General features: G+C 59.6%; 2 protein-coding genes across 11 annotated transcripts in view; one reads left to right on the top strand and one right to left on the bottom strand.

Moving 5' to 3' along the window:
- The window catches only part of SMPD3 (sphingomyelin phosphodiesterase 3), a 91,450-nt gene extending 83,020 nt beyond the window's left edge, over positions 1-8,430 (top strand). For all 4 annotated transcript variants that reach the window (XM_023210253.1, XM_023210255.1, XM_023210254.1 and 1 more), the window contains 6 exons: positions 1,835-1,910; positions 2,020-2,175; positions 3,000-3,089; positions 3,292-3,355; positions 5,063-5,219; positions 5,455-8,430. In XM_023210253.1, coding sequence (XP_023066021.1) covers positions 1,835-1,910; positions 2,020-2,175; positions 3,000-3,089; positions 3,292-3,355; positions 5,063-5,219; positions 5,455-5,556 — 645 coding nt within the window. In that variant the 3' untranslated portion in view covers positions 5,557-8,430. The remainder of the gene's footprint in view (positions 1-1,834; positions 1,911-2,019; positions 2,176-2,999; positions 3,090-3,291; positions 3,356-5,062; positions 5,220-5,454) is intronic.
- Positions 8,190-10,413, bottom strand: part of PRMT7 (protein arginine methyltransferase 7) — a 49,026-nt gene continuing 46,802 nt past the window's right edge. For 5 of the 7 annotated variants that reach the window (XM_023210245.2, XM_023210250.2, XM_023210247.2 and 2 more), the window contains 4 exons: positions 9,909-10,005; positions 9,562-9,654; positions 8,774-8,945; positions 8,190-8,675 (listed from right to left, as the gene is read on the bottom strand). In XM_023210245.2, coding sequence (XP_023066013.1) covers positions 8,665-8,675; positions 8,774-8,945; positions 9,562-9,654; positions 9,909-10,005 — 373 coding nt within the window. In that variant the 3' untranslated portion in view covers positions 8,190-8,664. Of the gene's footprint in view, positions 8,676-8,773; positions 8,946-9,440; positions 9,655-9,908; positions 10,006-10,413 lie in introns of those variants that run through there. The other 2 variants (XM_023210248.2, XM_023210251.2) reach the window with 1 other exon arrangement.

Below are 10,413 nucleotides of genomic sequence, written 5' to 3'. Positions count from 1 at the left end.
CCGCCTCCCAGGTTCAAGTGATTCTCCTGCCTCACCCTCCTGAGTAGCTGGGATTACAGGCACGTACCACCACGCCTGGCTAATTTTTGTATTTTTAGTAGAGATAGGGTTTCGCCATGTTGGTCAGGCTGGTCTCGAACTCCTGACCTTGTGATCTGCCCGCCTCGGCCTCCCAAAGTGCTGGGATTGCAGGTATGAACCACTGCGCCTGGCACGCCTGCTAATTTTTGTATTCTTAGTAAAGATGGGGTTTCACCATGTTGGCCAGGCTGGTCTCGAACTCCTGAACTCAGGTGATCCGCCCACCTCGGTCTCCCAAAGTACTGGGATTACAGGCGTGAGCCACCGTGCCCAGCCTCGTGGGCTTTTGAGCAGGGCAGCTTCACAAATATTTTGTTTTTGCAGCAGAACCATCAATGCTGCGTGATCTCACGGCCATTCCGGGGGCAGGGATGCTGTTAGGCTAAGGTTTGGGTCTGTGGGCAAGAAGTGAATGGTGAACCTATGGGGCCGAACAGCCAGACGTTCCATACCCCTGGGTGCCGGGGAAGGAAGGCTGTGCATGTTAGGGCTGGGAAGGCGATGAAGAGCTGTAGAAGGCCAGGAGCACCTGTTGCTGAGGACCTCCAGAGGGAGGAGATAATACCAGCCCGACTGATCGTAGCAGCAAAGGGAGGACAGAGCCGACCGAGGCTGTCGGAGCAGATAAGCTGTGATGTTCGCGCTGCTGTGAGCTCCACAGATGCAGGGCACCCACCCTGCAGCCCTCAGCCAACAACTGGGACAGGCGGCGTGTCCTGCCCAGCCACCTCCCTGGAGTGCTTTTTGGGTCTGGGGTCTCCTCATCTTGGGAAACCCAGTCTGGAACGGATTTGCACAGCTTGGGGAGGGCACAGAGGCACAAGAGGGAGGGAATCCCAGGGGCAGGGGATGAGGAGCCGGCGAGCAACCTCTCTGTGCGGGGTGTCTCCATGGCCATCCCTCACCTCTCCTGGGCCGGGCACTGACAAGGGTCCCATCTCGCCCCCACCTGGGGTAGGGCAGTTATGAGTTGCCTGTGGGGTACAGTGGAGACGCTCATTTGTATTAAGCCAGTCTTTGGGGGCCTGCCAGGGTCACCAGCCACCTGGCGGGTGGAAGGCTCTGTCTTGGGTAAAGGAGGTAAGCAGGAGGCTGGGGCAGAGGGGAGGCCTGAAGAGGCTGCCACCATAGTGGGCTCAGGATGGAGCCAGGGGTGTTCAGGGGCCAGCCTAGGACACGGACCAGGGAGCTCTCATGCAAGACTGGGGACGACGGGACCACGGCCTGTAAAGCAGATGACTCACGATGCAGCCAGAAGGTGACGAGGCCAGGAGGGGCAGGGTCTGGGCCTCTTACCATGTGGGGTGGGCTCTGAGGCAACACCATGGCACAGGGGCAACCCCCTGAGATTTCAGAGGGAGAGAGCACCAGGGTGCGACTGAGGGAGGGAGGAAAGAGCCACAGGCAGGAGTGGACAAGGAATTGAGAGGCGTGGCCATGCTGGTCACTGGGAGATGGCGGGGCCTGGGCCTCGGAGGAGCCTTGGTGCGGTTCGGCACTTCCCCCACACTTTGCACAGATGGCCGCTGGCACTCCCCACACCACAAGCCGAGAGTTTCTTTCAGCATCCGCCTCCGGCCCAGATCCGTAAGCTCCTAGAAGCAGGACGCGTCCTGTCCTTACTCGGGCCCCAGAATCTAGCCAGGAGCCTGGCTTGTGAGGGTCTGACCTCGTGGGTGGGCACTGCCAGTGTCCTGTGCTCTCAGGGCCACGGCAACTGGCAGGTGGCAGCACTGACACCCTCCTCCCCCAGGTGCAGGTGGGAAGCACACCTCAGGACCAAAGAATCGTTGGGTACATCGCCTGCACACACCTGCACGCCCCGCAAGGTAGGGCTGCCACCCGCCTGTGATTTTCTAGGGATGGGATCAGCGCCTGGGGCCTAGCTGGGGTCTGGGGCGAGCTTCATCATCCAGTCTCCGTACTTCTGCCCCGCAGAGGACAGCGCCATCCGGTGTGGGCAGCTGGACCTGCTTCAGGACTGGCTGGCTGATTTCCGAAAATCTACCTCCTCGTCCAGCGCAGCCAACCCCGAGGAGCTGGTGGCATTTGATGTCGTCTGCGGAGATTTCAACTTTGACAACTGCTCCTCTGGTGAGGCCGGGCTCCTCCCCACTCGGGTCTCCAGCTCTGGGGAGGCTGTGGGCTCAGTCACAGCTAGACAGACTTCGTTACCAGCTCAGAGAATTCCTGCTCCTCGAGAGCATGTGGGTGGGGTATTTAGCAAGACTGATTTCTCTGCCCCCTGGAAATCCTAGAACAGGAAGAGCCCACGCTCTGCCTAGAAAGCTGGAGACAGGGATGCCCTAAAAATGAACCTCTGACAAGGAAGGCTGGGGGCCTCTGAAGCAGACGCAGGACGAGTCCACTAGTAACACTCATCAATGCCGTGCCGCGCTCTCACTTTGAGCCAGCTGCCATTCTAATTGCTGTTTCACTTAAGTCTCTTAACAACCCTGAGAGGGAAGCATTGCCTGTCTCCACGTGGTGTGGTGGAGGAAGCTGAGACTCAGAGAGGGTGCAGAACCAGCCCAAGGTCACACAGCCAGGCAGTGATTGCACAGGGATCTGAACCCTGGGAATTACGCCTTAAACCATTAGGGTAAAAGAGCAAACACTTGCTGTAAATAACTGATCTGTGGATCCGATGACCATACAGACCTTGTGGGGACCTTCTTTCCTCTGTCCAAGGACAGTGGTCACTGTAACCACTGTAAGGTGTTCTCAAGGACACAGAAAAGCAGTGACAAATGAAGCACGGGGGCACCTGACTGGGACCGAGATCCCACCGAGGGGCGGTAGCCTCAAGGACGGGGACCTGGCAGCACGTGGGGAGTAACTGATGGGAAGCAGGGGCGCAGGTCGTGTGGGACAGTAAAGCCCGCTGATGCCTCAGCGTTTCCTCCCTCCCCGCACAGACGACAAACTGGAGCAGCAGCACTCCCTGTTCACCCACTACAGGGACCCCTGCCGCCTGGGGCCCGGGGAGGAGAAGCCATGGGCCATCGGTGAGCTGGGGCTGGGGGAGGAGGATGGGGACTGGGCTCCCCACAGGCTTCCCTCAAAGACCACTAGGACCTGCCCCCAAGACCCCACTGCTGGCAAGGGCCCCACTGCTGCCCCTGGCTAGCCCGTGCCCACAGAGACCACCCCCTAAAGGCTGCCTGGGCCCCACCTGCAGCGACCGCTGTCGTCCCCTTTCCCCCGCAGGTACTCTGCTGGACACGAATGGCCTGTACGATGAGGACGTGTGCACCCCCGACAACCTGCAGAAGTAAGCACTGCACTCCCAGGCTGGGGACAAGGCACTGAGGCCCTGACTCAGGTGGAGACAGGGACTGGGCGGGACCCACACGGGAGAGCTCAGCTTGGGCTCATGAGGGTTTTTGTTTGGCGGAAACCTGTCCCTCATCCCACCTTTGAGAGCCGGAAGCTGGACCAGGCAGGTGGACGTCAGGCCCTTATGCCCAGGGGGACTGGCCTTGCTAAATCTCTAGGGGTGTTTCCTAAACCTGTTTTCAGGAGCTGGCCCCTGCCTGCTGGGTACAGGAAAGAGCCTGGAATTTCCCAGGCCCAGGCCACAGGTCGACCCCTGTGAAAGAGTTGCTGGGTATGGCGCCTGCTGCACGCAGCCTGGTAGCTTGCAGTGCCAACCAGGCAAATACACCAGCAGCAATAACACAGCTGACCATTTTCCAAGTAGACACAGTTCCATCCCAGCCGGCATTCATTCTTGTGCCCAGTGAGATGTCCATAAAGAACACATCCGAGAGGCCAACAGCAGAACCAATTTATAATTCACAGCCTGAGACTGCAGTCACGGCCATGGTTCCTTGCAGCTAATTTGAGCCAATTAATTAGATTATAGACTAAATTTGAAACATCATCCTATGCTGAGAAAATTCTTTTTATGAGATGATTAAAAAATGACTACCAGTAACTCTCAGATCATTGATGCTGGAATTAATTATCAAAGGCAAAGGACAGTGATGGATTCAATTTCTGAGCTGTAACAATGTTCTGAATGTCATTAGTGTATTTATCTTAAGGCTGATGAAAACCTTGTGGAAGCCCATGTTTGCAGGCCCTGCCTCACTGGCTGCCCCTTTTCCATCGTCCAGGTACTCACTGACCTGGCGGCCTGTGCAGGGTCTCTCACCACTGCACTTCCCATCCCAGGCCCTGGCCCAAGCCTGCCCTCTGCAGTAGCGGCTCCCAGGAGGGGCTCCTAAGCCTCCGGCCCAGTGGTGCTGAAGACCCAGGGGACAGGCTGACAGGAAGGAGACAGACACACTGCTTGTCTCAGGGCAACAGTGCCAGAAAGGGATTCCAGATGTCACATCCCCCCGCTCCAGCGTCCTGCCCTCCCTGTGGATCCCCTAGCACCATCATGGGTTTCCTCACTCAGAAGCGGGATGACAGCCTGTTCCCTGAAGTGTCTCGGGGCCCACAGCAACCACTCGCATTTCAGAGGAGGAGACGGAGGCTTGGAGGCTCGGTGACATAAGCAGAGTCACACAGCCACGTAGGGACAGCCCCACATGAGACTCCTCGGAGGTGCTCTCCTGGTTCCCTCAGCCCCGTCAACCTGGGAACAACAGTCACGGGGTCCCCAAGACTCACGGCAAACACCAAGCTCCCCAAAACAGCCCCCTGTTGGCTCAGGGCAGAAGCCCATTCTGGGGAACGGGTGGGATCAGTTCTGTCCAAGTTCAGAAAGGGAAAGGGAGTGCTGGCCAGGCTGGCATGGACAGGACACCTCGACAGGCTCCGGAGCCCCGATTCAGCCAGGAACCCGCAGGCAACTGGGCCTGCCCCCAGCTGAGGCCCTTTTTGGGCCCGCAGGAGGCAGATCTTAAACCCAGAGCTTTGGTGCCACCACCTGTTCCCACACTGGGGGGAGACCGTGCCTCCACACACAGCTCCTGCCAGGCCCAGGGGCGGGCATAGGGGCTCACCTGCCTCCTGCATGTGTGGACAGGGTCCTGGAGAGCGAGGAGGGCCGCAGGGAGTACCTGGCGTTTCCCACCAGCAAGAGCTCGGGCCAGAAGGGGCGGAAGGAGCTGCTGAAGGGCAACGGCCGGCGCATCGACTACATGCTGCATGCAGAGGAGGGGCTGTGCCCGGACTGGAAGGCCGTGAGTCGGGCGGGCCCACGCAAAGAGACAGTGGGGCCTGGGCCCTGCAGCTCTCCACAGCTGACTCCCTGAGACCCCACGCCCCGTCACTCCCTCAAACCCTTAGGGCCCCAGGTCCTCCAGGTCCCAGCCCACCCCAGCCAGGGGCCTCACTTCGGGGATCCCCAGCCCGCTCCCTGCAGGATGCCCTTGGAATCTGACCAAGGCTGTTTCTCCCCTCTCCCACTCGCCCCAGGAGGTGGAAGAATTCAGTTTTATCACCCAGCTGTCCGGCCTGACGGACCACCTGCCAGTAGCCATGCGACTGACCGTGTCTTCAGGGGAGGAGGAGGCATAGACCATCTGGAGCAGCGGGGCCTCTGCCAGCCCTTGGAGCCGCAGCCCATCCCTGGGCCGTGTCCCCTCCATCGAGCTCCCGGTGCTTGGGGGAGGAGGACAGGGACAGGGAGGGAGCCACAGTCAGTGCCCGGGAACCTGGAAGCTGCGCTGCTCTGCGCCTCTGGGCCTCACTGCAGACAGACAGAGGAGTCAGGCCCGCCCCGGGAGCCTCCGGCTGCCTAACCAGTGCCATTCTTTCACACGTGATTTTCTACAAATCTACAGCACAACCGAGTTTGTAACCCGTGGGTTAGTATGAGGACCGGGTTCATGTACTCTCTGTATCTCTTCTTAAGCTTCGTCCAGGGTTCTTTATTTTTGTCTGCTGCCAACGTTGTCTTGCATGCCTGCACCCTCGCATGCACGCTGCCCGCATGCCACGTGCCACGCCGTAGCCACAGACCCCTTGCTCGGGCCTCACCCAAGGCCAAACTCCAAACACAATCAGAACCAGCCAAAGAAGCACTTCCTGGGCATGGCCACCAGCTCTCCCGCCTCCAGTGTGGCCCGGCTCCCGCAGGGTCCGAGGGCTGCGTCTCTACCAGCCAGCCCAGGGCTCTTCCCAGGGTCTCCCATTCAAGGGCGATTACATTTTAAAAAGAAAAACAGAAAAAGGTTAATCACAAAACCAACCCTCACTTCACAGGGTCTGTAAGTCACTCACAGAACTTTGCTCTTCCCGAGACAGGGTCCCTTCGCCAGCCCAGGCACAACAGGGTCCGGCAGGCTCTGGAGCCCCGGGCTTCCTCCGGGAGCCTCCCATCTGGGCAGTGGAGCCATAAACGGGGAATCCGAGAAGACAGCATCCATTTTTTTTTTTTTTTTTAACAGGAAGAAGGGACTCACAGCATAAAGGGGGGTGGGGGGGGATCCTGATTTTGAAAATAACCTATTTGTAGCTTCTCTTCTATCAAAGCCACCACATCCTCCTCTTTCTGCCAATCCTCTCTCCCCTCCGGACACCTCTCTGGTTCGGGACCAATCCCTCCCTGGGGACATGCCCCACCTGCGTGCCGGCTGCGCTCAGGAACCCCTGCCTGCCCCCTGGGTCTGCGGCTCTGGTCTCCCAGGTCCATCCTCAACAGCTACCCCAGCAAACACCAAGGCCACAAGGGGACCCCGGCCTTGGAGGCAGGAAGCCAAGGTGCAGACAGCAGCCTGGCCCTCACCAGTGCACCAGCTGGGGCAGCAAGGCTGACAGTTGCCGCATGCCCAGGGCAGGGTGTGGTACTGGCACCCAGGTTCAGCATGGCAGAGCTGGCCAACAGCCTGTGGTCCCCGATCTGCCTCCAGCCCCCAGGCCCCTTCGGCAGCACTGCCTCTGCCCACCTGCCTTTAACAGACGCCAGGGCTGCTCCTGTCATGTCGCGAAGGTTTTGTCTGTTTCAAAGTTTGAGACGCAACTTAAGGGACTTTTTGACAATACCCGCTGACCTCCGCTCCTCGTGGTGCCCTGGCCCTGTACCTAGCCTGGCCCAGGGCTGGCTTTGCCTGGCGAGGCTGGAGGGAGCACCAGGACCTGCTGTCTGCTATCAGCCCCTCCTGGTGCTGGTGCCCCGATGCTGTGCCTTGTCACCCATTGAGCTGCAAGAGGGACCAAGAGGAGGCCACGCAGCCAGCCAGACGCCCAGCCCTCTGCTGGGGCAGACAACGCTGCAGAGCCCGGGGAGCCTGGCGCTAGGACGTGCGTCCCTGTGACACTGGCCTGTCTGCACTCACCTGACCTGGGAAGCACCGTCTGTGCCTGGGTCCAAGCCCTGCCCCCTGGAGTCCAGAGCCGGGAAGAGGCTGCTGAGGGCGGGCGTCCTGCTGGGCTCTCTGCTCGGCCCGCCCCTCCAAGGGTCTGGCCTGTGAGCCTTGACTGGGCTTCATGCTGTGGAGGCCCCCCCCGCCGCCCACTCCCAGAAGCAGCTGGGACTCTGCTCACACAAGCGACTGGGCTGGCCCTGGACCCTTAGACCCCGAGCCCGTGCTGGCTGCCTGCACACAAAGAGCAGCTGAGGCCCAGGCAGGGCCCCCACACCAGACGCCAGCATAGCTTCCCCACCCAGGCACCCCCTTCCGGGGCAGCAGGCATGGGCGTCAGGGCCGCACGCTCCTCCCCTCCCACCTCACAGGCAGCCTTAGGCAAGTCATTTTCTGTCATCACAAGGTTGCCTCTGCCTAGTCAGGTCCTGGCGTCCAGAGTAAGGACGTGCGGCCCTCAGGCCCCTGCACACCTCCCTCAGTGCCAAGGCCGGGATCCCCTACCCACGTGTCTCATAGTGGCTGCCTGTGGATTCCTCGGCCTTGTGTACAGGCCAGGCCCTTCCACTGATTTTTAAAAGTGAAACATTGCTGAATCTCAGATTCTGTGGCATCTAAGGCCTAGCAGGGGGTGGGCACACGGGTCACCCGAGGCCCACACCAAGGCTCTGTGCCTGCCCTAGGCCCAGTCTCAAAGGAAGCCACAAGGCGCGGGGGCCGCTGAGGAAGGAAATGTTCATTTTCATTTGTCCATAACCACCTTAAGTTTTAAGTATACTAATCTTGATGCTTTTTAACTATTGCTTTTTAACTTGCTGAGATTTAGAAATACTGTTATAAAAAAACTTTTTTAATTTCTGTATTTTTTCTGTATTGTATCTTCACGGGACATTAGGGGTTTTCTATGGTAAGCACACCTAAGGTTTTGGTAACATTATCAAATATATATCCAGACGGTTCTTCCCTAGAAGAAAAACAAATCTTGACACCTGATAAAATATTTTGAGAAGAGAGGTGTTCTTTTTCCTTATTGGTGCTGAAAGGAAGGATGGATAACGAGGAGAAAATAAAACTGTGAGGCTCAAGGCTGGTGTTCTCCACTTATTTCAGCGACAAGCTGGGGCCAGGCCTCAGGGGCACGCCTGGGGGCAGAGGATAGAGGTCCTGCCTCCAGCTGCAGGACAGGAGCTGCCCAAGTCTGCCTAAATCCGAGGACACCGGAACTCTGTTCATACAGGCAGCTCGGTTGGCCTGGCACAAGCCTCACCTCCTGAGCTGTGAGCCAGAGGCCACTCACCGGGTTCTCACTTGGTGTCTGCTGTTACCTGAGAGCTGGGACATAACCAAAGAGGGTTAGTGTGTGAGAGAAGCAAGGCCACGGCGCCTCTGGCCTCTCTGGTGAAGCGGGGCTGCTCCCTGCTGTACCCCACCTGCAGGAGGGGCTTTCCAATCCGAGGACGGTGCAGGGAACAGGGCTGCCTCCCAGCTCCCGACAGCCACTTTCCTGGGTCTGCATCTCAGTAACTGCTCTGGGACAGCTGCCTTGTGTCCAGTCTCAGGTCCTGGCAGGCTACCAGCTGGTGCAGCACTGAGGCCAGACACCTATGGATGTGGCTTGAAGTTACCCGGCAGGTGAAAGGGCCAGAACCCAGGCCCAGCCAGGGTCTTCAAGCCCCAGAGACCCAGCCATACTCAGTGTCTCCACTCTCCTAGCAGAAGCCAGAAGAGCAGGGACCCGGAGATCCCCAAGTGGGACGGGCAGGACAGGCTCCTGCCATGGGGACTGCTCGCCAAGGGTGGCGTGGACAACCCCACCCGCCAGCCCCACAAGCCCCCCGTGGTGCCACTTCCTCCCCAGCCGGGGAGAGATGTCTCCACGCTGGAGCTTTCTCAGCACCTCAGAAGCACAAGCAGGGGGGTCTCCCCCGCCCCTCCAGGGCTCCAAATTCAGTCACCCTCTCATGCTCCCTGCCACAGCTGGAGCCAGAGGCCAGCAGTGCAAACATACAACGTGGCGCAGTCTTTCCCATCCCCAAGGCTGAGCAGCTCCCGGAGAGGAGAGCCTTCAGCCTTCCCCACTAGAAAGCCATGAGCCACTCAGAACCCACAGCCCTCAGGCCACTTTATTGCTTAGGAGTGGTGAGTCTGGGGTGTCTGCAAGCCTGAACTCCATGGTGACGTCGCCTGTGTCGGGGTGAAACTCCACCGCATAGCTGACCGTCTGCGGGCTGCCCAGCGGTGCTCTGGGATCCGGGACAGGGCTGAAGAAGTGGACAGCCTGCTTGCAGTGGCGGTTCCAGCAGCAGCCTCCCTGTAGGATGAAGAGCAGGAAGATGGTGACAGCTCCCTGGCACCTGAGCCTCCTTCCTGGCCAGCCTCCAGGCCAAGCAGCTCGCAGCAGAGAGAAGCTGCGCAGGGGCCAGATGTCCCAGGACCACCGGGGGGTCATCATCTGGCCCGAAGAACTTGTGAGACACACCCGGAGCACAGGGGCAGGGAGGCCTCCCCAGGCGGCGCCTGCTCTCAGGATCTGCACACACACTGGGCTCGGTGCGCAGGCACTACCTCGGGGTCTGCAGGCTCCAGGAGGCCAGTGCTGAGCGTGCACTCCGGTGTCAGGTGGTACTCCATCCACAGCACTGCTGCGTGGCTCCTCCCAGGCCTGCCAAGGAGAGGGGGGGCCCAGCAGAAGCAGTCACACAAGAGGCAGGGGGGCACGGCTGCAGCTCCTGCTGCTTTCCAGAAACCTGTGGTCTTCCCCATTTCCTTCCTGCCCCTCCGGGAGCTCCTAGTGCCGCATCCAACTGAATGTTCCTCAGAAAAACCCCAACTAGAACAGCCGCAGCCGAGCCCCGACCTGAGCCAACCCGAGCCCTGCAGCCGGGCCACACACGGGGCAGGGCCAGTGTGGTTGCAGGGTCCGGGGGGCTTGAGGCACAGCCTGGCACTGAAGGCTGGAAAGCCCCTCTGATAGCCCAGACAGCAACCCTGGGAGCTCAGGTGGTGGCGCCCGCCCTGCCTGGCTGCATGTCCTGAGTTGGGAGGTGCTTCTGCATGTCCTGAGTTGGGA

Source organism: Piliocolobus tephrosceles, chromosome 17, assembly GCF_002776525.5.
Source record: "Piliocolobus tephrosceles isolate RC106 chromosome 17, ASM277652v3, whole genome shotgun sequence".
NCBI classification, from domain to species: Eukaryota; Metazoa; Chordata; class Mammalia; order Primates; family Cercopithecidae; genus Piliocolobus; species Piliocolobus tephrosceles.
Note: the sequence above shows the minus strand (reverse complement) of the source record. Positions and strands in the feature narration are given on the sequence as shown.